The sequence below is a fragment of the Danio rerio genome, chromosome 4, assembly GCF_049306965.1.
Source record: "Danio rerio strain Tuebingen ecotype United States chromosome 4, GRCz12tu, whole genome shotgun sequence".
In the NCBI taxonomy this organism is placed as follows: Eukaryota; Metazoa; Chordata; class Actinopteri; order Cypriniformes; family Danionidae; genus Danio; species Danio rerio.
In genome coordinates, this window is record NC_133179.1 from 15,249,614 (window position 1) to 15,277,378 (window position 27,765).

General features: G+C 33.4%; 1 protein-coding gene and 2 long non-coding RNA genes across 22 annotated transcripts in view; 1 reads left to right on the top strand and 2 right to left on the bottom strand.

Annotated features, from left to right (window-relative positions):
• The window catches only part of abcc9 (ATP-binding cassette, sub-family C (CFTR/MRP), member 9), a 57,295-nt gene that overhangs the window by 10,251 nt on the left and 19,279 nt on the right, over window positions 1–27,765 (top strand). For 9 of the 20 annotated variants that reach the window (XM_005164706.6, XM_073946270.1, XM_005164707.6 and 6 more), the window contains 18 exons: window positions 4,701–4,871; window positions 6,352–6,507; window positions 6,595–6,729; window positions 6,812–6,974; window positions 8,768–8,808; window positions 8,886–9,028; window positions 9,101–9,215; window positions 13,648–13,749; window positions 16,038–16,110; window positions 17,560–17,665; window positions 22,179–22,280; window positions 23,923–24,007; window positions 24,162–24,242; window positions 25,447–25,584; window positions 25,729–25,854; window positions 26,610–26,709; window positions 26,786–27,057; window positions 27,134–27,285. In XM_005164706.6, coding sequence (XP_005164763.1) covers window positions 4,701–4,871; window positions 6,352–6,507; window positions 6,595–6,729; window positions 6,812–6,974; window positions 8,768–8,808; window positions 8,886–9,028; window positions 9,101–9,215; window positions 13,648–13,749; window positions 16,038–16,110; window positions 17,560–17,665; window positions 22,179–22,280; window positions 23,923–24,007; window positions 24,162–24,242; window positions 25,447–25,584; window positions 25,729–25,854; window positions 26,610–26,709; window positions 26,786–27,057; window positions 27,134–27,285 — 2,261 coding nt within the window. Of the gene's footprint in view, window positions 1–4,700; window positions 4,872–6,351; window positions 6,508–6,594; window positions 6,730–6,811; window positions 6,975–8,767; window positions 8,809–8,885; window positions 9,029–9,100; window positions 9,216–13,647; window positions 13,750–16,037; window positions 16,111–17,559; window positions 17,666–20,471; window positions 20,511–21,151; window positions 21,188–22,178; window positions 22,281–23,922; window positions 24,008–24,161; window positions 24,243–25,446; window positions 25,585–25,728; window positions 25,855–26,609; window positions 26,710–26,785; window positions 27,058–27,133; window positions 27,286–27,765 lie in introns of all 20 variants that reach the window. The other 11 variants (XM_005164705.6, XM_068219660.2, XM_073946267.1 and 8 more) reach the window with 2 other exon arrangements.
• On the bottom strand, window positions 2,600–4,882 carry LOC137491532 (uncharacterized). The gene is made up of 3 exons (XR_011011496.2): window positions 4,682–4,882; window positions 2,790–2,960; window positions 2,600–2,696 (listed from the first exon to the last, which is right to left on the bottom strand). It is a non-coding gene; the product is annotated as an uncharacterized lncRNA (long non-coding RNA).
• The window catches only part of LOC141381604 (uncharacterized), a 38,955-nt gene continuing 33,351 nt past the window's right edge, over window positions 22,162–27,765 (bottom strand). The window contains exons 3-5 of the long non-coding RNA XR_012402012.1: window positions 25,709–25,821; window positions 23,407–25,611; window positions 22,162–23,271 (exon numbers count right to left, since the gene is read on the bottom strand). This is a non-coding gene — a long non-coding RNA (uncharacterized lncRNA). The remainder of the gene's footprint in view (window positions 23,272–23,406; window positions 25,612–25,708; window positions 25,822–27,765) is intronic.

The window sequence follows — 27,765 nt, forward strand, 5'->3', positions numbered from 1 at the left end:
CAACCCTAAACCCAGCCTTTACAGTAATGTAAAAACAGAACTGGATCTAGAGTCTGCTTTATTAGTATCGCTGATTAACCATGTGGATGAATGATAACGGTCTTCTGAGCCTGCTAGTAGGCACAGAAGCCCCCTACTGGCCCATATCTATCAGCTGATAACCACTTATAATGCCCATTGAATCAAGTGATAACATTTAAAGTGGGTGTTATAATACAGCGGGAACTGTTTTGTGTATATTGCCAGCTTTGATTGTCTAAGACTACGGTTACCTATGGGGTCAGTTTACATTGTACAAAGACTGCAAAAATAGGTTTTTACTTTTCTGTTTGTGAAACAGCTAACATTACAGTGAATATAATGTTGTGTGAATTAATTATCAATGTAAATAATCAGTTTAAAACAGTTTAAGGTATCTTTTAAGATGTATTGTTATAATCAAAATTAGTTAATATAGTTAAGTAATAGCATGCACTAACCTAAAACTAATTAAGGTTAAGAAAACAATGAATTAAGAAATGTATTACTCATTGTTAGATCATTTACAAATATTAACTAAGGGACTTTTGTGTGAAGTGTTAACAAAAAGATTCAGAAATGCTTCTAAAGAAAAACGGGTTTGATGTAATAATATTTATTTATTCTCTCTACAAAAAAAATACCAAAAAATAAATAAAAAATACAAATTGAGAAACTTTTTTGTCAAGTTTTTAAAAGAATCAATCCCAAACACACGAGAAAGATGGTAATCGATGGAGAAAAATTTAAATAGATAAACATACTGAGCAAGAAACTGAGAAACATTAACTATTTTTCTAATATTGAATAATTGGTAACACTTTAAAGTATGGTTAAACAATGAACAATACATTTATTAATTATTTGTTCATGTTAGTAAATAAAAAAGTAGTCCACGATTTTTGGTTATAATATTAAGGTAAGGTAAGGTAAGGTAAGGTAAGGTGAGGTAAGGTAAACCTCTATTTTCCCAGTTAGGGAAATCTGTATTGGGCTCTTGCCCTCAGCTGCAGTCATCACATACATAGAAAAACAATACAAACATACAGTACTAAAGCAGATACATATAAAAATAAATACATCTACACTTCCACCCCAAAACACCTCTTATATTATATATATATAAATCATAATAATATTGCATTAGTAAATGTTGGATTATAAATGCTGTACAAATATTGTTTGTTATTAGTTCATGTTAATAAATACATTAACTAACATTAACTAATGAAAAGTATGAACAAATAATTAAAGCAGACCCAATTAAAACCATGTAAGCTGCTGCACAAATCGGAAAATGATTATGAATAGACAAAAATACTTGAAAAGTAACATATTATTGGATTTTTAGATTATTCGATTTAACACAGACAATAATGAAGCCACGTATGCTGTTAAAAAACAAGTGTCAAACACAAACACATAGCAGAAAGATGGTAAAACAAGAAAAAGAGTTAAAACTGCAACTGAAGTCATGGAAATAAACCACAACCCAGTCACGCTCTCACAGCACTATGATATTATCTCATTTACTTTGGAGCCCATTTGTAACGTACCACGTTAAATCATTTAGGCTGTTGTTTAAATAACTGTCAGTTTTTCTTTTTGTTTGATTTGCTGCAGATATTGGTCTGGTGGTTATGTTACTAATTAGACCCGTATTTATTTTTCCTGAGAGCAACGCGACAGTATTGGAGAGAATGATCTATGGTCTGATATCTTCTGTTTTGCCTTGTTATTTATCGCTTCCTGCGTGATGTCACAGAGGCGTCAGTGCTATTAATGAGAGCACTGTATGTCATCGCCTCGATATGACAGCAGTTATTAGATTTCACACAACATGCTTTTCCTTTGCTCGGACGGCCATGATGTCATGTGCGTTCGGATAAATACTCTCCCGAGGTTTAGATAAAGATGAATTCAGTGCTGAAAAATTCAGGATGTAATAAAAACTCAGCTGATTGAATAAATGAAATCACCGCATTTGTTTCGTCTTGGTGTGAGCACACGTCTGCAACCAAAATATCCCCCCAAACAACAAAATTATGGTTAAAGAAGAATTTTTGAAATAAATTGATGTTTTTATTGGTGCTAGGCAAAGATTAATCACGATCCAAAATAAAAGTTTTTTTTTAACATAATATATAAGTATTATATTTATTTATTATGTATATGTGATACACATGCATATATAAAAAACAATTTTGTTACATTGATATTTAAATTTATATATAATTTGTATCATATATGAACAATATCACACGAGTAGCAGTGCGATATGGCTGTATATCAGTCTGCTATATCCAACATACAGCCATATCGCACTGCTACTCATGTGATATTGCATTTATACAACAGTTCAACTGCATAATCGTGTGTATAAAAAGTAAAATCAAATACAATGAGTCTCAAACCATTTTGTACAAGGAACTACTTTCTTCCGCCGCTTATTCACATCTGCAGCTGATGTCAGAACAGCAGGAACCGTAGCTACTTCACAAACGTCACTTTAGTGTTAGTATTTGAATGACTCTCTAGAGTAATGTCTAAAGTGATGATAAAACAGGTAATGTTTGCTTACATTTTAAGATTATAAGGCTGAACGACATGAAATGCCATCAGTCAACTGAGATTTGTCAGTACTTCTCTGTTGCAATCGGGAGATCACAATAATAACCCTGAAAAAGCCAGAGCAAAGCAAACACTATCAGTTTCTGTGGTGTAAATACAAAAAAGACAAAAGAGTGAGATCGACTTAGAGTGTCACTTACCTGTTTTATAATAATTTGTTCAGCTGTATTTTGAAACTTAAGCTGAGAAAATGCAGTTTTTCTTCCCCGAAGAACTTGTTAAGAGGTCTTTGTCGCGGTGGAACGTCAACTGTCACTTTCTTTGCGCTGCTTAGACAGGCTGATGGCAGCCAATGCACTGGATCCGATGCTCTGTAATTATAAATATTAAAAATAGGCACTGTCCTCAAAAATAAAATGCATAGTTGCAATCGAAACAACTACATTCACGACTAAAAAAACCTCAAAAGTGCATTATGTTGTCCTATAGCTGCAATAATTGTCAAACTATTGAGTGTCCTCTGCTTGTCGCTGTATGTGGGCGAAGTAATACACAAGGTTGAAGGGTAAAGAGGCTGTATGAGTGCTGTTATTTGCAGAATATTGCACGGCTATCAGCCAATCAGATTCAAGAACCAAACAGAACTGTTGTCTAAGCATATATATCTTATATCAAATTCTCAAATATATGCATGCATGTGTGTATTTATATATAGACAATACATATACACAGTACAGTAACATTACACAGTAATCTTTGCCCAGCACTAGTTTTTAGTAATTAGAGTACAATAAAGTGACACTATAAATGTATTACAGTTTAAAAAATATTAAACAGGATAATCATTTTCTGCGTATTAATTTTATTTATTCAGGACTGTCTGACACTGAAGGAATAAATTACAAATGGTAATTACAAAATAGAAAATCGTAATATTATTGTATTAAGAAATATTAAATTTCATAGTAATGGTAGTGGATGAGGAAATCCCCCCCAAAAAAATGTGTAAAGTGCTTTAAGTGTCCAGAAAAGCATTATATAAATGTAAGGAATTAAATAATGGAGCAGGGCTGCACCCGGTCAGTACCTCAATAGGAGACCACATGAGAGAGCCAGGTTGCTGCCGGAAGGGGTGTTAGTGAGACCAGAAGGGCGTGCTCAACTTGTGATCTGTGTGGGTCCTAACGCCACAGTATAGTGAAGGAGACTCTATACTGCTCAGTGAGTGCCGTCTTTTGGATAAGATGTTAAACCAAGGCCTTGACTCTCTGTGGTGGTTAAAAATCCCGGGTACAACTCTGGCATCCTGGCCAAATTTGCCCACTGGCCTCTGTCCATAATGGCCTCCTAACCATCCCTATATCATAATTGGCTTCATCACTCTCCTGTCCACCAATCAGCTGGTGTGTGGTGTGCGGTTTGGCGCAAGATGGCTGCCGTCCCGTCATGCGAGTAGATGTTGCACACTGGTGGTGGATGAGGAGATTCCTCCAAAATATTTGTATAGCACTTTAAGTGTTCAGAAAATTGCTATATAAATGTAAGAAATTATTATTATTATTATTATTATTATTAGAAATGCTGTTTCATATCATGGTATAAATAATAAAACATTATTGTACGTGTCATTTAAATAGTCTGTGCCTTTTAAAATGATATAATTATAAAATAATAAAATGATTGTATAATAAAATTGTATGATTACACATGTATAAACACACTAATTAAAATAAACAAAATAAAATCATAAAAACTCATTTAAAAACTTTATTTTTTTCTTACAAATACTATTGGCATGTTTTGTGAAATTCCTGCATTTGTGTTTGGCTTTAATATATCCAATTACTTTTTATGCTCCCTGTTACACAATGTGTGTGTGTGACAAAATAAAGGCAGGCATACATATCTGTTTGACGTGGAAAATTTGCCTTTCACATCACACTCTTTCTCAAGCGCACATTGCTGCCAGCGACACTCTGCATAAGTGCCTCCTTCTTTTTATTTTAGTGCGTACGTGTGTGTGTGTGTGGTTGTGTATGACATCAGTGAGGGCTTAAATGTTTTTCTGTATTACGTGTGTGTGTGTTCATACTCTGTTTATGTGCCGTCAGACAGGGAACATGACTTTCGGGGTGTACTTCATGTCTTCCACTGAGCTGCTGCAGAACACGTCTGTTCTGGCGGTTCTGCTGTTCCTGGCGCTTGTGTTGCAGAGAACATTCCTGCAGGCCTCCTACTACGTCACAATAGAGACGGGCATTAACCTGCGCGGGGCGCTGCTTGTAAGTTTACTGGAAGACAAACACAGAGAGAGTCAAAGATAAACCTATGTTTCAAATTCATTGCATATTTATTTTCATTCATTCATTCATTTTCCTTTGGCTTAGTCCCTTATTTATCAGAGGTCAGATTGATGTGTACCCCAACGTCTGGGGGACGTTGCATTTTGTTTGGAAATAAAAACCAGGTTGACGCCAGAAGCCAACATCAGGCCGACGTAAATGTCAAACATCCATCTTAAAATCAATTAAATATCAACGTCTATTGATGTTACAGCTTGACGTTGTGTGGACGTTAGCACTATGACGTCTATTAGACATTGGATTTTGGTTGCCATACCTGACAATTAAATTTCAGTATATTAACCTCGATATGACGTTGGTTTAAGATGTTGCTCAACATTGGATTTTGTTCACTTTACAACACAACCAAAAATCAACATCATTTAACGTCATTATTGGATGTCAAAATTATGTTGTCCTTAGACGCTGGCTTGACATTAAATTTTGGTCACCTGATGTCAACCTAAATCTAACCTAATTTTAACGCCTTATGACGTTGCTTACCTTCTGGGATGTTTTAGACAGCAGATGCCCTTCCAGCTGCAAACCAGTACTGGAAAAAGCATATTTATTTTTTTAAAGTTGTATTGTATAAAACAAAATTATTGTTAGTCAAGTCAAAATTTCTGTAATTGAAAAAACATCAACATATATATGCACAGGACAATTTTTGTAGAAACGTGAAGATTTTCTATTCTACTCTCTTCTATTCTGTCAAATTATTAGTTTTTTTATTAGTTTTTCCCACATTGAGTCATATTTTGATTATTTATTTCTACATTGGTCTTGTGAATTATGCCTAATTCCATTTTTATTACTCCATTCTGTTCTTTGTTATTCATTTTTTCACTTTTTGTCATAATCTACTGTTGCATTCCATTTAATTTGATTTCAATATGGTTTGTCTAGCATATCTGAGTATATCCTACTCTACATATTCCCATTTTCTTCAATTGTTTTTATTTGTGTTAACTCATTTCGGTTTGGTTCTACATTGTTATATGCTTCTGTTTTGTTCTATTTTATCCTATTCAGTTCCGTTCAGTTTAGTTATGTTCAATTATCAACGTGTTCAACTCGGCTCTGTTCTCATCTAGTTTATTCTATTCTATTCTATTCTATTCTATTCTATTCTATTCTATTCTATTCTATTCTATTCTATGAAAAAAAGTTTTTCAAAATTGATCCAAGACAAAAATGGGTGTTGTTTGGTAATTTTAGGACAACTTCAATAAAAGGTTTTGATCAACTAGTCTAGTTTTCTAGTCTACTCCTGGCAATTATTGTTATTGTTAACTAAAAGTATTAGAAGTTTTATTTCATTTAAACGAAGCTAAATTAAATGATAAATCTTTTTGATGAAAAACGTAAAACGTTCAATTATAAAATGATTTTTGATTCTGATGTTCTCATCCTCAAGGCAATGATCTACAATAAAATCCTGCGTCTCTCCACTTCCAACATGTCAATGGGAGAGATGACCCTAGGCCAGATCAACAATCTTGTTGCCATAGAAACCAATCAACTCATGTGGTTTCTCTTCTTATGTCCCAACCTGTGGGCCATGCCAGTTCAGGTAAATACCATAGTCAAAATCTCCCAGAGCAGACGCATCAAACAAAGTGCATCTCTAAACAAAACAAAGTCTTATTTGTGTCCATAGATCATCATGGGAGTGATCCTGCTGTATTATTTGTTGGGCAACAGCGCATTGATAGGGGCCGGCGTTATTTTGCTGCTGGCCCCAGTTCAGTACCTCATTGCTACCAAGTTGGCAGACATTCAGAAAAGCACTCTGGTGAGCGTAACTTACACCTTTGTGTTTGTGTGCGTGCGGTAAACATGTCGACATGTTTTTTAACTTCTTGATATTTTCATAGGACTACTCGACAGATCGTCTTAAAAAAACCACAGAGATCCTGAAGGGAATAAAACTGCTGAAGCTCTATGCGTGGGAGAACATCTTCTGTGACCGTGTGGAGGAGACCAGAGGAAAAGAGCTGACCAGTCTCAAGACATTCGCTCTCCATACATCAATGTCCAGTATGACATGCTCCACCCCCAATCATATGCCCCGCCTTTAATCATAAACTCAGGGTTCTCATAGGCTCTTGGAATTTCATGGAATTTTAAAATGTGTAATTCAGTCACACATTGGCTGTGGCTGAAAAAGCCTACTAGTACTCGAGTATGAAGTACATTTGAATTTAAATTGGACTTTAAATGACTGTTAGAAAAGTACGTTCTTTATACATTGTGTCCCAAAAGGCACATTATGCACTTATGCACTATGTACTTACACACTCAGCAGTATAGTATATAAATTTAGAGTCATCCCAAATGGAACACTATCGTTTTTTTACAGTCTGACAGTCTTTGAGAGTCGTCATTAGTTTGACATTAGTGAAATAAATGGCCAAACTACCAAATAGTATCAGCCATCAGTATAACCTCATTCACCATCGGGAGGCAGCATGTGGGGGAATTTTCCTTTCACAATACAAAATAAATAAAATAATCCAATGTTAGTGCCTGATAGCTCCGCCCCTTCCTCCATGTGAGAAAAGCTGTGGCCAATGAGTGCGAGAACAGAAATGGCATGCGACTAACGACAACATGCGACAACTTGGCTTGCATACTGCTTTTAACGTACTATATAGTATGGAAGTATGCAATTTCGGATGCAGCCATTGAAACTCAGGGAATATGTTTGCGCTTATCCACATTTTATTTTTATATACTTTATTTTTATGTCATGCTGCTCATTGTTATGGTTAGGCTAGTTTTTAGTTCCGTTTTATTCCTTTCTCATTCATTAACTGGCAGTCACTCAAGTCAAATGTATTCAACAGACTGTACCTAATAAATAAGGCTAACATGCCAGGAGTATAAACGTAACTTGCTCCATTTTGAGTCGTATTTACCCAGAAAAGCCATTCTCTTGATATAATCAGTTAAATATAAAAAATTTTATCACAGAATTACATTATATATATATATATATATATATATATATATATATATATATATATATATATATATATATATATATATATATATATATTAATAATATATGTCACCCTAGAACACAAAATAACAAACAAATAAGTGTAAATCTGTAATCTGAGGGTTTAAAAAAAATCTAAAAACATTGTTGTAAAGTGGAGTGCTTCGCAATGCACATCATTAATCAAACATTTTTTAGATTTATTTAAATTAGGATATTTACTAAATATCTTCATGGTAAATGATATTTACTTAATAATCTAATGATTTTTTTCCTAAAAAAAATACAGCATTGCCAAAAATACACTTGTGCAAATTACAGTCACTTAAGTCAAATGTTTTCAACAGACTGTACCTATTAACTAAGGCTAACATGACAGGATGATTTACATTTTGATGAGATTTGATTTCAAATTGACCATTTCAAAGATGGATCTTTTTTTTTTTTTTTTTTAATTATACAATTTTGTTTTTGGAGTGGCTATTTTTATTAAGTCAGGGCAAAATAATATTCAAGCTAAAAACAATGTAATGTGTTATTACATAATATTGACATTTTATTTTTGTTGTATTATTAAGATACAAGTTCAACATTACATAATATTGACATACTTTTTTATGTTATATTATTAATGCACAAGTACAACAGCATCATGCTTTTTCAGTTTATTAGATTCCATGGAAATTCAGTTTTCTGAAGTGAGAGAATTTGATAATTGGTTTAAACCCTGTAAACTGCTTCCCTTGAAATTTCCCTCCCTCAATCCATACTGTCATTTGCTGATTTGATAGTACATTAACTGAAGTTTTCTTTTTCTTCATCTTCACAGTATTTATGAATGCCGCCATTCCCATTGCTGCAGTGTTGGCGGTAAGAGATGCACAATCACAGGCTTTGATCCGGTTGTATTTTTTCCAGTGTGACCATACGCACTCTTGTTATTGTAGACCTTCGTCACACATGCCTACATTGAGGAGGACAGGCTCAGTCCTGCCAAGGCATTTGCCTCTTTGGCTCTATTCCACATCCTGGTCACTCCACTCTTCCTTTTGTCCACGGTTGTCAGGTTTGCCGTCAAGGCTCTTGTCAGGTATGTGGCTAAACTAAATCAGCAGTAAAATGTTACTTTGGAAGGATCTAATCATCTGATTGATGTCTGCAGTGTACAGAAGCTCAGCGAGTTCCTGCAAAGTGATGAGATTGGAGACGACAGCTGGAGAAATGGAGATATGTGCATGTCTCTTGAAGTCGGCAAGAAATACAAATACCAAGGCGATGTGAGTAGGCACACACAACCTTTCAACACAATTTCAGATAGTTTGTGTCATGGGTTCTGAAAAATTTGCTCTAATTTGCTCTTATTTAATATTAACCGCACCTAATGGGACTGGTTGACACAATATTTAAGTTACATAACAAGTCTTTTCTTGGCTTAATTTTGGAGACTCTCTGAGATCCACTCTGTCTTTTCCCGTATTTATTTTAAATGTACGTTATTGCCATAAAGGTGTCAGAAAGTTATGCTACTGAATTAAACCTAATATTTTTTACATTTCCTACAAGCAGTAAAATCCCAGAGAAGGAAAACGTTATCAACCTAGGATGGTTAATTCCGTTGATTTTATTAGTCAGTGACTTTTTTTTCACTGAAAGAAACTAGAAAAAAATAAAATAAAATCAGTTTTACCTGAAAAAATAGACTTTTTCATCAACAAATAAAGATGGAATGAAAATGTTTATAGTGGGGCAATTTGTTAAATGATCCAGTCAGAACCTGGATAGTTCTTATACACAAGTTCATGTAACATCTGGTGCAAAAGCAACTTTGGAGGAATATTTGTGTATATATTGTAAATTTAAATGATGTGGCTGGGTTGCCTTGTGATGATCTAATTTATATTTAGTTCTCTAGAAAAAGTTTTAAGTAGTGTATTTGGTTTCAGAATAGCTTTTTCTGAATTATTAAAAAGGGATGTATTGTCCTTGGATCAGCTTTAAGACAGAAATATTATATTCTGATGAACTGAGACTTTTCTTGCTCTGCAGCGGAATTAAAAACACAAATAGATATTGATGTTAATAACTTTATCACAGGAAGTTCATTTTTTTTCTATACACAAATAACATAGGTTAGCTAGATTAAGGGCATAAGATTGTACCACATTTCACTATAGAGTTCAAGGCAAAATGATTAGTTCTTATGTGAAGTTTATTATTTTTCAAATATTTCCCAAATATTTACAATGTTCAACAAAGCAAGGACATTTTCACAGTATTATATTTGTTTCTGCTGGCGAAAGGTCTTCTTTATTTTAGTTTGGCTGGTATAAAAGTAGTTTTTACATTTATTTGAAAATATTTTTTAAGGTCAAAATTAATACCCACCTTAAGAATTATAATATTTTTCATTTGGCTACAGAATAAATCGATGTTATCCGATGACTGGTCTAATTAACCTAATTCGCCTTGTTAACCTATTTAAGCCTTAAATTGCACTTAAAGCTGTGACTTTTTCACAAGCCTGTTATGACGTGTTTAACGCTCATCAGCATCCTAAATCGTTGACAGTTTTTAATATTTGTTTTTTTTAAAAATGTATGAACATTTATATGTGTTTCTGTATGTATATCATCTTTGCTTCAAATTACAAAAAACAAATTACCGGTTGTGCGAGGCGTTTCTTATGCAGCGTCTATGGGAAAGGACAGTAAATTTGACGTTATTCTCTCCTCTGGCTGCCAAAAGTTTTCTGAAAGTCTTTATTACATCATCGTGGAGTTTTTCTTTTATTATTTCAGCAAATATAATTGAAAAAAAAAGTATTTCTTGTATTTTCCCATTCACTGCGCTCTAAGTTTTCCCTATTATGACTACTTCCGCTACTGAGAAACCTGTGAAAGGGGTCTATAGTAATATATTGCAAAAAAGCTAGTGAGTTTATCTACGGTCATCATGGCTAAGACAAAAGGGTCCCACTTTATATTTAGTGTCCTTAACCACTATGTACTTACATCAAAAAAATAAATACAATGTACTTACTGTGTTTATAATGTATTTGAGAACACTTGTGGTGCTTTTGAGTTGGGGTAGAGGTTGGGTTATGGACAGGTTTGGGTAGGTTTAAGGGTGGGTTAAGGTGTAAGGGATGGTCAACAGTGTATTTACAAATGTAATTACAAAAGTTAATTACAGATGTAGTTACATGCATGCATTTAATCAAGCATAAGTACACAGTAAATACATGTATTTACACAATAAGTACATTGTAACAAACAATATTTATTCCTGTGTAAGTATATTAGTTAAGGCCACTCAATATAAAGGGGGGCCGAAAAAAGAAATTAGCTATTAGAAATTAGTTATTAAAACTATTATGTTTACAAATACGTGATAAAAAAATCTCAGTTAAACAGCAGTTGGGAAATATGTTTTAATAGAATTACAATTTCAAAGGAGGGATCACAATTTTCGCTTTAATTGTATACAAATACACATATTTATGTGTAAAAACATTTAAATATAAGTGCTTTTACACATAAATAACCAGTGATTCTAACCGAGCTAAACTTGACATCATAACACTCTTCGTGACCTCCAATAACAGCAAACATGAGACTCCACACGGTTACGCCTCTAGAGAAAACTTTCCCACATTTAGGGGACTGAAACGGGAGCTGCTCATTCCTGAACCGGCATTACTGAGCTCTCATAAACGTGTTGAAGAGAAGCTTCTCTCGCTCTCTCTGCCCTCAGCTGTTTCTGAGAGAGGGACAAATATATGACAGGATCATAACTACACGTCCCCAGACAGGAGAAGAGAAGCCTGGGGGTGATTGAAAGGGAGGGAACCAGACATTGATGCTGGGGACGGAAATATATAGAGTGAAAGGAAGGGGTTTCCAAGAGATGAACTGGTGTTAAGCTGGCAAAATGTCTCGGCTGGGTCTAAGCAGGAGATCATGATCCCTGTTTTAGGACATGACTGCAGGTTGTGAGAATCGTGTGTGATGTTTGTTGGTGAGCACAGGAGTATAAATGTGATCTGATCGATCACTTTGCATCCTGTTTACCCAGAAAAGCTACTTAAAGTCATTCTCTTGATATAATCTGTTAAATGCATATTTTTTAAGACAAATTTACACTTATTCAAGTATACTCTAAGTAATTAAGCCATACAAAAACTGAAAAATAGATTAATACTTTTTAGGATTAAATTAGGATTAGAAAGAGAGTATTGAAGATGATAATGATTGGCTTCTGAATGGACTGGAGTTTTGAAATTGTCTATGTTCAGTTTTTTTTTACTTATTAATACTTAATACGTTTGCATTCTATTTATAGTAATAATACTGTAAATATACATTTACACGATTGCCGTTTTCCAAAAAAATCTTCTTTAAAATCATTTAAAATCCTTAAAATCATTTGAGAAAATGAAACTAATATAAAATGTTATATGCAGGGTTTATTTAATAAGGAGATTTATGCAAGAGTACATTAAGTAATTATGTGTATCATACAGTTTAATTACAAAAATATATAGTTATATATAATTTATATGTGACTCTCGGACACAAAATACCAAACAAATAAGTGTAAATCTGTAATCTGAGATTCTAAAAATACTTAGAAAATTGCCTGTAAATTTGTCAAGTGCTTCACAATGCACATTATTAATCAAACATTTTCTTATGTATATTTAAATTGGGAAATTTACAAAATGTATTCATGGAATATAAACTTAATAATCTAATGATTTTCTTATTAAAAAATGTATTGCCAAAAATGCAGCCATGTGAAATAAAACAGCTTTTGTGCTCCAGGAATGCATAAAATACAAATATAAATTAAAATTTATAGAATCAGTTAGTCATATTATTAATCTATTATAAGTCTAACATTTTAGACATATCTTACAAATATCTGATTAATATTTTCTATTAAATTACTATAAGGGTAAAGACGATCTAAAACACACAAAAGTTTCAACAAATTTCAATCCATAGTTTTCAAAACTGTCAAATAATCAAGTACATATTGTGGACAGAGTAACGTGCATTTAGTGTTTATGTGCATAAAAAGCAGCGATTCTAATTGAGCTAATCTTGACGTCATAACACTCATCATGACCTCCAATAACAGCAAACATGAGACTCCACAGGGTCACGTCTCTAGAGAAAACTCTCCCACATTTAGGGGTCTAAAACAGGAGGCGAGCACATTCAAAAACACATACACATGCACACAAAAATATTTTAACAACAGTATTTTAAACATAATAGTTTTAATAGCTAATTTCTTTTATCTTTGCCATGATGACAGTACATAATATTTTACTAAAGGTACTAGCATTCAGTTTAGTGACATTTAAAGGCTTAACTAGGTTAATTAGGCAAGTTAGAGATAATTAGACAAATCATTGCATAACACTGGTTTGTTCTGTAGACAATCAAACAAAAAAAATATTAGCTATTAATTTTGACCTAAAAATGCTTTTTAAGTAATGTGAAACTTCTTTTATTCTTGACGAAATCAAATAAATAAGACTTTCTTCAGACAAAAAAATATTATATAAAATGCAGTCAAAAATTCCTTGCTCTGTTAAACATCATTTGGGAAATATTTAGGAGGGCTATAATATAAATAATAAATAATTTTGACTTCAATTGTATGAATTATAACAAATCTTTTTTCTCTGTAATATTGTAGACGAAGGCTATCAACAGAAAGGGCCGTTATCGTATGGATAACTACGAGCAGCCAGTGCGCAGGCAGCTGCGGCCCTCCGAGACCGAAGATGTGGCTGTACAGGTCAGACGTCACTATCCCCAACACTCTTTTCTCAAACGCTTCTCGCTAACACAACATGTGCTAAAGTTTTATAAGAGATCTGCATGTTCCCATCCAGATGCCACTAACCTTTCAGTCACGGCTATACAACAGGTGGCTTTACTCCATTTTGATATTTGCGGATTTTTACATATTCTGTCTAATAGAAAGTAAAGACAGAAAATGCACTTATATGTGTTTCTGTTGGTACACTCTGTCAATTTGTGCCTGTAGATATTAATAATACAAATTTTCACAGAATGTTTTTTGTCCTGCGCTGGGCTATGGAGATATATTTCTACAGCATATAAACTTAATACTTAAATTGTACAGTTTTATTTAGATCTATAAGGACATTTTCATAGTTCATTTATATTAAACATTTAATTTTACATTTCTGGACAGTTTTTACTGATTTTTATCTAAATTTTCTGATATTTTATGCTAAAAATGAGTGAAAATGAGCTTGCAAAACCTTGCCTCATTTGCATATTTAAACATACATTTTAGACAACCTTTTAAACATTTTTTCTACATTTAACTCTATACTTCTGGACTGTATTTACTGTTTTTTAACCTGACCTCATCTAAATCTTCTGATTTTTTTATGCTAGAAATAAGTTTAAATGAGTTTGCAAAATCTTGCCTCATTTGCATATTTAAACATAACATTTTAGACAACCTGTTAAACATTTTTTAACAATTCTTAATGTAATTTATTGAGTGGAAAATTATGATAAATACTAAATGATAAATACGTTTTTTGACCCTGTTTTTGCACCTGCCGTTTCTTGCCTTACACAGCAATTTTTTTGATTATTTTCTCAGCCAGTTTAAAAGCCCTCATATGGGGTTTGGGATAGTTTCTCAGACATGATGGTTTTGAGTTTAGCTTCCCTCTGAGTGTAGTTCAGGATTCTCACGAGAAGAGCAACTGGAACAAAAAAATCAGAAGGACATTAATTTAAGTGTTTATTTTGTTGGGGGTTGGAAAGGGGGGTGGTCTTTCTCTGTCTTTTGGTCCCCAGAGGGTCCATTTCCTTCGCCATGCCTCTGTACATAATTTTATGATTCGTTTTTTAATCTGATTTTGCTCTCTAATCCAGATGCCTCAACAATTCCATGGATAATTCAGTTAAATTGGGTTTAACTAAGGAGTTAAACGAATATTAAATATTATAAAGATCTGATTTAGATTTGCGGACAACATTATTTATTTTTGTTTTTTTGAGCAAAAATACAAATAATAGAGAATAACTGTAATATGTCATTTTATAAAATGTATTATCCTCAACTTAAACGGGAACTAAAATTTTAACCTAATAAAAGAACAAATACATTAAATGTAAACACAAATAATAGGTTAAGTACAAATCTTAAATATTTTTTAAATATTCATTAAATATAATTTTCATTATTTATTATTTATGTAATTTTGAAGAGAAAAGAATGTACAGTGACTACAAATTATTCTAAAAATAATAAATACTTATTAAAAAAGAATAAATACATTTTATAAATATATAAATACATCCACTTACATGCCTGTGTTTTTATTTCTGTAATAAATAAGTTTTTTTTGTGATTAATCGTAATTAATTACAAAAAAAAGTGTGATTAGTTAGTTAATTTTTTTAATCATTTGACAGCCCTAGTATTTACTAATCTTAACCACAATAATAATAAATGTTATGACAGTCTAAAGGAGTTCTGATACACATTTTTAATAGACAAGTAAGGAGCTGGTTGAACCATTAACAATTTATCTTCTCTTTAAAAAACAAACAAACAAACAAACAAAAAAGATGTAACTGGTTGTGAAAAAATAAAGTCTCTAATCTAATGAGTCCATACACACGTAGACACACATGCACACACTTCCTCATGGACTCTCCCACTGTGACCTACTGTCACATCCGCTGGTTCTGTTATGAATATGTCCTAATCTGCTCTGACATTTACACTCCTTCACTTCAGTCACTGTCAAGAATTAACTCCCAGTTTGTCTCTGTGGTTCTTACAGATGTTTTCGATTGTTCAGCGTTCGCTCTTTTCCCACTATTCAGCCTACTGTGCTGCTCTGATGGATGCGGCTGTTATCGTTACTGTAAATAAACATTCGGAAAACAGCATTCAGAGCACATCCGGAAGATGTAAATGTGACGGATGCGTCTCAGATGAAAAGATTTTATCACGTGCGTTTCTGCTGCTTTGTTTCCATCACACTCAAGCTCTTGTTTGTTCATGCTTTTGTCAAATGTCTCATTCAGGTGAATGATGGCTTCTTCACATGGGGAAGTAATTTGTCCACGCTGTCAGATATCAACATCCGGATTCCTACAGGTACCCAGCACTCAGTGATGGGTTTGCTGTCAGACAATTAATGATATGTTTGTAATATAGAAATATTATGAATAAATATATAAATAAATAACCTTGTTAAGTGTTTATAATGAATGTTTCAAATCAAAGTCAGCTTTATTGTCAATTATGTCACATAGACATACAGAGAATTGAAAATGTTACTCTTAAAGGTAAAACACTATATCATAAATACTGTATACGAATAAATATATTTATATATTTAAATAAAATAAATGAATCTCAGATACCAAGTTGCATTAATTATTTATTTATTTATAAAAAACTTGTAAGGAGTCATTGTTTTTATCAATTCATATTATTTACAGATTAATTGATTATAAATAGTCTTTAAACATAATGAATAAATGCAATTCTTGTTGAGTCTTGTTAATAATTTATCGATAAGTATTTTTAATAATTATATTAAAAATGTATATTATTACATTATTATAATTTTTTGATAATTATTTAGTTAAATTATATATAATTTGAATAAATAAATGTACAATAATGCTCTAATTTTAAATAATTTATATATTTAGTTAATGAATCAGGGATACTTATATATTCATAATAAATAATAATAATAATAATAATAATAATAATAAAAAGAAGAAGAAGAAGAAGAAGAAGATAAATACTCTTAGATTATTTATTAATATATTTAATTATTTATTTAACTAACCAAATATTAATTGCAGTTTTTAATTTTATTGTTAGGTTAAATGTTAAAAAGAAAGCCCAATACCAAACATTGTTCTTGTTCTTGTTCTTCTTCTTCTTCTTATTATTATTATTATTATTATTATTATTATTATTATTATTATTATATAAATACTCTTAGATTATTTATTAATATAATTAATTATTTATTTAACTAACCGAATATTAATCACACAGTTTTCAATTTTATTGCTAGGTTAAATGTAAAAAAAGAAAGTCCAGTGCCGATTATTATTATTATTATTATTATTATTATTATTAATAATAGTAATGATAATAGGAGAAATGTAATTTTAAATTAATTATATATTTAGTTAATGAATCATGAATACTTAAATTTTTATTTTACTTTTATTTTAATGAATAATAATAATAATTAGTATTATTATAATTATAATTATTATTATTAATTATTATTTATACCATATTTAATTATTTATTTAACTAACCAAATATTAACCACACATTTTCCAATTTTATTGCTAGGTTAAAAGTTACAAAGAAAGCCCAATACCAAATAATAAATAGCAATAATGGAGAACACTAATTCTTAATGCTTAATGTCTTGGCATAGGTTTACATTCTGATTTAGTGGTTTGACATTCACATAAAATGAGTCCGCTCAGCCCTAACTAGCAGTTGCCAAAACACCCTGTTCGTTTAAAACCAAACACTGATTAACATTCATCTGGTTTCCCTCCTCAGGTCAGCTGACCATGATTGTGGGCCAGGTGGGTTGTGGGAAATCATCCCTGTTATTGGCCATGCTGGGTGAAATGCAGACCATCAGTGGAAAAGTCTACTGGAGCAAGTGAGAACTGACACTTTTGCAGTATTACTGTCCAAAACGTATTTGATACATTCCTAAATGGCTTACGAAGCTTGAGATTAAAACGCAAAGAGGCCACAGCGTTTGTTTCCTAACCCATAAAGCGGATGAATGTTTAACGTGTGTTAATGCCACCGATCACTGGGAGTACATCTGCATGATAGATCCATCAGATGCTAATCAAAGTCTATATCTGTTCAAATATATCCCTCTGTCCATTGCATCTGCTGTTGTTTATGCTGTATGAGCCACCGTGCGCATACACAGATGTGTGTGTGAGAGCTGATTGTGTGCGTGTTTTCATTACTCTGTAATCTCTTCTGTTTTTTTCTTCCACATCTAGTTCTGTCCTCTGTGAAACGCTCTTCTTTCTGTGAATCTCTCCATCTCTGTGCTGGAGATGGTCTCTGATTAGCATTTGTGAGCAAAGCCAAGCAGATCTACGTTGATTTTAAGTTTTTAGAAATGATGGTTTTGTACAGTGGCTCCAGAATGGAAGATATTTATGAGCTTCTTTTTTCTGTTGAACATGAAATAAGATATTTCGAAGAATGCTGGTTACTGGCATTTACTGACTTGGGTAGTAGGGAAAATAAATACTATGGAAGTCAATTGCCTAGTTATTAGCATTATTCAAAATATCTTTTTTTGTGTTCAACAGAAGAAACTCAAATAGGATTTGAACAAGTAAATGGTGAGTAAATGATGATGACAGAATTTTCAGTTTCATGTTAACTATCCCTTTAAATCACAGTTAAAGATGTGAATTGCAATGGAAAAGTAAATGCTAAACCATTGGATTTCTGCAAAAAATGATGCTGGATCTTTCCTTTGAGTTCAAAGCATCAACAACCTAGTCTTAACTATTGAAGAACGCATGGAATTTGAGTCTTAGACATCTGGAAATTATAATTGATTCAAATAATGACTAATTTAACACTGAAACTTGGATTCTATTAATAAAACCAAAATTAATTTAAAAACATAACAAATTTTGACAGATGAAACTGCTTAGTTGTTTAAATATTTAGGTTTGTTTTGGCCCCTAAACATGTGAAATGCATTTGATTTATCATTATATATTTAAAAAATATTTTCTTTGATATTTTTATATATAATTCAATGATATTCATACATTAAGTGTGGCTTAAAGGGGTTGTTCACTCTATAGTGAAAATTGTCAGAATTTGCTCACATTGATTTAGTTTCAATTAAGAATTCTTTTTAGGAGCCACTGTAGTTTAGTTTATATATGCATTCAGTTCATGTTAAAATGGAGGAAAGCTAAATTGTTGGTTGTAATTGAATTGCATTTGGATAAAAATGAAATGAAATCTCAGTTTGTCAGGCACTGCTGTCTTTGCAAACAGTGCAATTAATGCGTTTTTCAGTTTCACCTTCTCTAATGACAGTGACATCTCTCTTCAACTCAAGTATAATACTAATTTATTACTAAAACAAGTTTAAGCTTATTTCACCCCCAAGAATAATTGCAACATTTTATTCTTCAAATGTGCATTTATATTTAGCATTTCTGACCTTTCTAAATTCTGACACAGAAACAAAAGTTAATTACAAGATATAAAGACAACTGTGGTGGAAAAAAGAAGATTGGGAAGATTGGAATCCTGCAGTAAAAATGAACAGTCAGAATTGCAAGGTGCTAAATAGAAATGCTTTGTATAGAATTTGCATGAACAAAACTGTAAAGCATATTGAGAAATGTGAATTAAGAAGTCTGAGACAAAGGCCTTTACTTTAACGATCTAGGCACAAAGTCTAAAGAGCATGGAGCAAAAGCATTAAGGGCGTGTCGAACACACTGTTGCTATTTTAAGGTCAGAAAAATACAGTTGCCCCGCAGCACATGGTCTAACATGGTTGTGCTTATTCTTTTAATGAGTTAAGCAATGTGTAAGCGTTTAAGGTGCACAACTAATGCGCTCTGCGCTGGACTTCAGACCGGCTTTCAGCTGGTCTATTGCACTGTCTATTGTAGTTCTTCAGAACAGCAACGTGCCAACAATGCGCCTTAACACACCTCTTTTCTTGACCGTCAAACGCATAAGTCCACAAAGTGGCACAAAATGGACTTGCTATTTAAACAACGTGGTGCAAAATGGGAAAATTTGTGTGGCGTTGGTTTTAAAATAGCAACGCATCTCGCCAAACACATCTTGCGCCTTATTGCGCCGGGTATATGATAGGGCCCAAACTCTAGATCTGAAAAAATTAGTCCGAATTGTGAGAAAAGTGATGTGATGTAAACAGATCTGTAAACAGTATGTGATACAAGTTCAAGATTGTTAACAATGCAAAGATATATTAGAATTACAAGAAAAAAAGTCGGAATTGCTTCATCAACATGCATATACATACAACATTGTGAGACAAAACTCAGAATTGTGAGACACTGATTCAGAATTACAAAAAAAAAGACAAAATTGACATGAACAAAATCAGAATTCCAAGAAAGAAATCTAAATTGTGTTTCATAAACATGCAAATAAATTCCGAAAATGTTAGAATTATGAGATATACATTCAGAATTGTGAGATAAAAAGTTGCAATTACCTCCCTTTTTAAAATCCCATATCAGAAACGATCTTCCATACATAAGGAGATCAGTTCTGACTTTACCTATCACCGATCACCTCAAAAGGAGAGTATGTCCTGTTCTTACAGAACGGCACGTGTCCTGATGCACTAACTAACTCTGGTCACATTTGTGTGTCTGTGTGTGTGTTTGTTTCTCTGTGTCCTCTTCCCCAATGGTCTACTCAATCAGGCTGCCTGATTGTGAGATACTCTTCGATGGGAACATAAGGTATTTCACTAGGAGTCTTCACATGCTTACATGCTATAAAACAGCCACAAAATGACCTCTAGAAGCCAAAGCAGAGGACTTTCTGTAACACTAATGGCATCCAAAAAAAAGGATTTTAGTTAGCCAAATTGAAATATGGTCCACTTGTGCGCTTGTCAAGGTGTGTGATTTATGAAATACTGGTCCAAGCCTTTACTCTTTTGAATTGAGAAAAACTCTCTCAATAGCCATTTATGATGTCTATTAAGTCATAAAATCAAACTTTATAGCAAATCTATTAAAATCATGTTGTATAATACGGTCTCTGGATATTTAGTTTGGATAATAAAGTCTCCGCATCCCAGATATTTTCACCAATATTTGATCTATTTCAAAAATATGAATCATGGTATGAAACTGTGTGAAAGGCATGGATATAAACATTACAGTACGTTCATGATTTTCGAATGTACAACAACACATTGTTAGCGTATGTTTATACCATTTGTTTCCGTTTGCCTTTTGATAGCGAATTTCTATCTGTTAACAAGCAGATTATATTTCCAGCAGGATGAATGGCTTGCCAAGTGCTAACTATTGCAGTGTTTAGGTCATTTAACCAGTTTTAACATTTTCTAACGTTCCTAACTTGCGATTTGCAGCGGACACGATATGGAGCTTTCTCATGAAGAGCGGAGGTACCCTTTTGCGAAAACTTCCCGTCCTCAACATTTACATTCATTTACCAATACATGTATCCCTTCCTTTGCATTCCTCTGGCTTTGATAAATTGGTGTTTTTGTTTTTTTGTGTGCGACGTGCAGTGCAAAGTGTGCGAAAATGCCGGGAGTCTTCACCTCTCTTGGACACACTGGGCCTTTCATATACAGATATTGATTTCAGACAATATTTGGTTTAGCTGCTGCAGGACTCTTTAACCTAAAAACACAACAGATCTGGTTTGTTTATACAAGTGGAGGCAGCCATGAGGTGTCATGAGGTGTAGTTTGGGTTTGAAGCTTTTAAAAGTGTATTTTTAAGTATGTTTGACATGAAATGACTTCAGGTTTGGTCTTTATACTTAAAAATGTTATGTAATTGTTATATTTACGAGCATTTTCGGAGTGTAAATGGTTTCCACACCACTTTTTTTCAGTGTCGAACAAAATGTTTCCTAACTTATGCCATTGGTTGAGCAAGATATAGCCATGTTGGAGAAATAAGGCTATTTTTCTAAGCTTCACTGTTTATTTAATGCGTTATGTGCTGCTTCTGTAATTGTGACATTGGCTATCAATTTCTGAGGGAAAATGTTCCTATGCCAAATTGTTTTTGAGTGAAACCAATTGGAATTGTTGGTTTCCAAACAGGCTTCCAAGCTTATGCCATTGGTTGAGGCAGAAACTGTAATGTTGAAGGAGTAACAGATGTATTTCTTTGCAGAAAATAAACTAAAAACGGTGACCAAACACACACATCAGCTCTCACAGTGAAGGGCTCCCTGCATTTGTTATTTAATGTTCTGTAATCTTTAATCGGTTGCTTAAATCCCATCATTAACAACGTTTTTTTCCTTCATTTCATATCAGAACCATTAGTGTTTGCTGTGATGGCAGGCTGAGTGTTTTTTCCCACTTTTTCTTACTAAATATTCTTCCCTTTTTTCTTTCTTGTCTTGTCATGACTCAGTAAAAACAGGTACTCTGTGGCCTATGCAACGCAGAAGTCATGGCTGCTTAATGCTACTGTAGAGGAAAACATCACGTTTGGAAGTCCTTTCAATAAGCAGAGGTGAGGACAAAAGTATTCATAAACTTAAAAATAATCTCTTAAATCTCTATTTCTATCAGAACTTAACATTTCGGTTAAAATAAGAGTCAATATAAAATATAAATTGACTCCATTTGCTTTCAAACTGAATATTCGTGCTTAGAATTCTGTTTAATGAACAAAATCTCACAGCAATTTGTAACTTTCAATCTAAATCATACAATTTAGTACGATTTGCTCATTATTCAATGGTGGTGGGGTTTAGGGGTGGGGTTGGATGCCACGCCTCCTTTTTAAAATCATACATTTTCAAATGACTGAATTCGTATGAATTTGTACGAATTAGCCTTCCCTTACTCCATCATTCTTTAAGGCTATGCATATTTTGCTATCGTACATTATTATTTTTTAGGTGAACAATTAATCGTGTAAGTTGATTAACGGAAAATCTCTTTTATTTGTTTGTTTTGGTAATTTTTAATCAAAGTCTGACCATTTTCTTCCACATTTTGAGAGGCGGTGCTTCTCTTTTATTTTCAATCAAATTTTGGTAATTTTGAATCAAAATATGACCATTTTCTTTCACGTTTGGAGTGGTGGGGCTTCTTTTTAAAAAAATGTTTTAACAAATCTTGGTCATTTTCAATCAAAGTTTGACCATTTTCTTCCTTGTTGGAGTGGTGGTGCTTCTCTTTTAATTTTCAGTCATATTTTGGTAATTTTCAATCAAAGTCTAACCATTTTCTTCCGCGTTTTGAGAGGCGCTGCTTCTTTTTTAGATTTTCTGTCAAATTTTGGTAATTTTGAATCAAAGTCTGACCCTTTTCTTCCACGTTTGGAGTGGCGGTGCTTCTTTTTAAAATTTTTTTTATCAAATCTTGGTCATTTTTAATCAAAGTCTGACCATTTTCTTCCACATTTGAAGTGGCAGTGCTTTTCTTTTAATTTTCAGTCAAACTGGTAATTTTCAATCAAAGTCTAACCATTTTCTTTCACGTTTTGAGTGGTGGTGCTTCTCTTTTAATTTTCAGTCATATTTTTGGTAATTTTCAATCAAAGTCTAACCATTTTCTTTCACGTTTTGAGTGGTGGTGCTTCTCTTTTAATTTTCAGTCATATTTTTGGTAATTTTCAATCAAAGTCTAACCATTTTCTTCCGCGTTTTGAGTGGTGGTGCTTCTTTTTTAATTTTCAGTCAAATTTTAATAAAAAGGAATAATTCACAAAAAGAAAGCTCCGCCCATTTTTAATATTTTCATTACAAATCGCCTACGTTTCACATGACTTTCCAATCAATTCTCAATAGATGAAGTCTAAATGTAATTTTTTTACCTATATTCGTTTGAAATATGTCACATTACAGCCACATAATTGGTGAATGGATATTATCATTGATTTAACAAGGTGCTGTGAACTTGCCATTGTGGTTTGTAGCTTTACCACTGCTTTGAATTTAAATCTGTCAGCACTTACAGATGTTTTTTAAAGTTCGGCGGGTTGAAATTTTTACAATGCTCAGGGCCAGACCTCAGCTAAAATAAAACTCTCTTTGGAAACTCCGGGTCATGACTTTGCTCCCTAGAGAGCTCATGTTCGAGATTCCTAAGCTTTGGTTTTTTGAGGAGACGTTCTTTTATTTTTAAACTTTAAATTTGTTGGACAGATACAAAGCTGTGATTGATGCCTGCTCGCTTCAACCAGATATCGACCTCCTTCCTTTTGGAGACCAGACTGAAATCGGAGAGCGGGTAAGACTGTCTCTGGGCTTGAAACCAGCTCTCTGACCTCAGCTGCCGTGATGCTAATTGAATAAAGACCTGTTATTGAAACTACCATGACTATTGCATTACGTCATCAGAATCAAAAGTGTTTAACTTGTGTTTGTGTGTTGTAACCCAACAGGGTATTAATCTCAGCGGTGGTCAGAGACAGCGGATCTGTGTGGCCAGAGCTCTGTACCAGAACACCAACATTGTTTTCCTGGTAGGAACAAACTTATGGTGTCTTTCCTCCACCCTGAATAAGTGATATGCCACATGATTGAAATGTTATGAATGACCGCAGCTTTTAATTTGATTTTAGAGGTACTCCCAAGTTGAGATTTCTTAACTGACACATGATAGCACAGGGTACGTTGTGGCAGCGATCGCAGAAAACACAGTGATGTGTAAGGACTGTTATTGGATTACTGGACATAACTACACACCCTTCTGGACAGGATCGTGAATTCATCTCATTCCAATTATCGTTCATCGAAGTGACGTTATGTCTCACATCCTAGAAAGTCATTGGGGTTGATTTAGTGTCATTTCAGGCCAAATTCAAAGTGCCTTTGATTGCTATTGAAATAGTTACTGTTTTATTATGAGCATCTTTATCGGCATCAATGGTTTCATGAAGATCTCTTTAACACATCTAAACTCTCACACATTTTACCTCCTTATAACCAAAAATGTAACCCCCTAGTTTCATACAGGTGCTGGAAATACTTGAAAATGCTTGAAATTTGAAATTTCATTTCAAATTGAAAATAATTTGTCTTACTAAATAAGTAACTAATAATACATAAATTAAATATTTTTGCTTTTCATAAAATTTAAATTTTTTACTCTGCACATGTGCCTATAGCATGGTGTTTGTGCCTTTTATATTATCTGAGACCTTTAGAGATAAAACAAATATTAATTTAAGATGAGTGATACAAGAAAGACACCACTAAGATGTGAGAAATTTACATATAAGAGAGTAAATGAGAGTAATTTAATGTTGGGCATGGGGCAAACATGCCATTAAACGTTTTCTTAAAATACTATACTAAAGAATACTATAACAAATAGCATATGATACAGTATAATGTAAGTAAGTTTGTATATGTATGAAAATATGTAATTTGCCACACTTGTAAAGTGCTAAGAAGTTTTGAAAATCCACCTGGAAAGTGCTTAAATCTGACTCTGGAAATCTTGTAAGAATTTTTAGTAGTGTCACAGATGGTTCTTTTAAGAACTGTACAATTTATTAAGCAGCTTTTTTTCCTGGCTTTGCAATTTGAACCATGATTTTTAAGAGTTTAATGTTGTCTCAAGTAGAAGCAATGATTATTAAAGCCGCACGATCAATCTCAGTTTAACAAGTCTCATACTGATTTGAAGCAATGCTAACACTATTTGGGTTTACTTACCAACAGGATGACCCTTTTTCTGCCTTGGACATCCACCTCAGCGATCATCTGATGCAGGAAGGAATTCTCAAGTTCCTTCAGGACGACAAACGAACAGTAGTCTTGGTCACCCATAAGCTGCAGTACCTCATCCATGCTGACTGGGTAACCACTTGGTTTTCTCTGTTTGGTCTGAAAAAAGGTTGTTGAATTAAAGATAAAATCCACTTAAAGATGGTAATCAAGATCAAAACGAATCCCATATTATTTAAAAAGAAAACCCACTTACTGTCTTACTGTGTGTGCTAGATCATAGCCATGAAGGATGGGTCAGTGCTGAGAGAGGGAACATTGAAGGATATCCAGACTCATGATGTGGAACTCTACGAGCACTGGAAGACCCTGATGAACAGACAAGATCAAGAGCTTGAAAAGGTCATTCTGCTTTAGATCACAACTCTTCTTCTTATGATAATTAGGATATGAATTCAATGTCATTGACTATCCTCTTACTTGGACATGCTTAATATACTTGGAATTCCTCAATATGCTCATTATGAACAATACAGTAATAAAAACAAACTGAGAATGTTGTCCAAAGAATGTTTGTGTTCCCATAATTTTTGTAACAGTTGTATAGAGTCACTAACCACCTAAGTTATGTGATAATGTAAGTATATTCGTCCTGAGCACCGATTATAAATCTAATTATTTATTTGAAAACGGTCAGTTTTACTTTTAAACTTAAAGTTGCAATGTCTGATACACTATAAGGAGGTGATGTTTTACTCGTCGTTACCACAGGCATAAAACAAAAAGTATATCACCAGCAAAACAATCAAATAAAGACATCAGAAAGGATAGTTTTGAGATATGTTTAAGATCGCTAAATGTACTGGGGAATTGAGCTTTGATAATGACAGTGATAATAAAATCAGCTGCTCATTTTCACGTTCCAAAAAGGTTCAACATTTATTTTATTAATATTATTTTAATTAAAATAAAAGTAGAGTTAATGGCATTGCAGCTATTACATATCCATCTATTTTAGATTTAGACGTCTGGGTCAGTAAAAAAACAGAATTTGTAATAATCATTAGCTAAACAATCATGCATTTAAAAGTTACAAAACAAATTAACTGTATAAAAGTACATTTAAACAGACATCTTTCTGATTTGCGTCTCTTCAGGATACCGATCTGGAGAGTCAGACCACTCTGGAGAGGAAGACTTTAAGAAGAGCGTTCTACTCCAGAGAGGCAAAGAACCATGTTGACGATGAGGATGAAGGTAACTGTTGTAAACTTTTCAGCACAAACACTGAAAAATGGTCTTGGACATCTTTTTTCCCCCCTCCATTTCATAGAGGAGGAGGTGGAGGAGGAAGACGACGACAACATGTCTACCACAACCAGCCGGCGTTCAAAGATCCCATGGAAGATGTGCTGCTGCTATCTCTCCTCAGGCGGCTTCCTCATGGTCTTCCTAATGGTGTCGTCCAAGTTGGCCAAGCACTCGGTTATGGTGGCCATCGACTATTGGCTTGCAGCTTGGACATCCTCAAACCCTCACAACCAAAGTTTTGTTAATTCTTCTTTCAATCACACACTGAACGATGACGCCACTCAGATTGCAGAGGTGATGCATCAGCTCTTTTTCTTTCAATGAATCGTTTCCTTTTACTTGATATTTACACCCTTTGGATATTTTACAGCATCGTTCCTATGTGCCGGTTTTTATTATCCTGTGCGCAGCGGCAATAGCTCTTTGCCTCATCACTTCTTTAACCGTAGAGTTTCTTGGAGTGGCTGCAGCTACAAACCTTCATCACAATCTACTCAATAAGATCATTCATGCTCCCATCAGGTGCTTGCACATCATTATAAACATTATTATCAACATTTAAAGGGTTAGTTCACCCAGAAATTTAAATTCTGTTAATAATTACTCTATTTTCTGAGACCTTCATTCATCTTCAGAACACAAATTAAGATATTTTTGATGAAATCTGAGAGCTCTCTCATCCTCCACAGACAACAAAAGTCCCGAGACGCTCAAAGTCCAGAAAAGGAACCAAAAACATTCAATGTGACTTCAGTTCATCTTCAAAACACAAATTAAGATATTTTGGATGAAATCCTGGAGTTCTCTAACACTCCATCGAAAGCAAGGGTCCAGAGACATTTCAAGGCTAAAAAAGCATTGTCAAAACATTCAATGTGACTTCAACTGTGATCAAACGAAACTTTTAGTACATTTTTGTGTGCATAAAAACTACTTTGTTCACCCCTTTCTTCTCTTCTTTCTGAACAAATCACATTATTGATACACAAAAGTGTTCTTGGA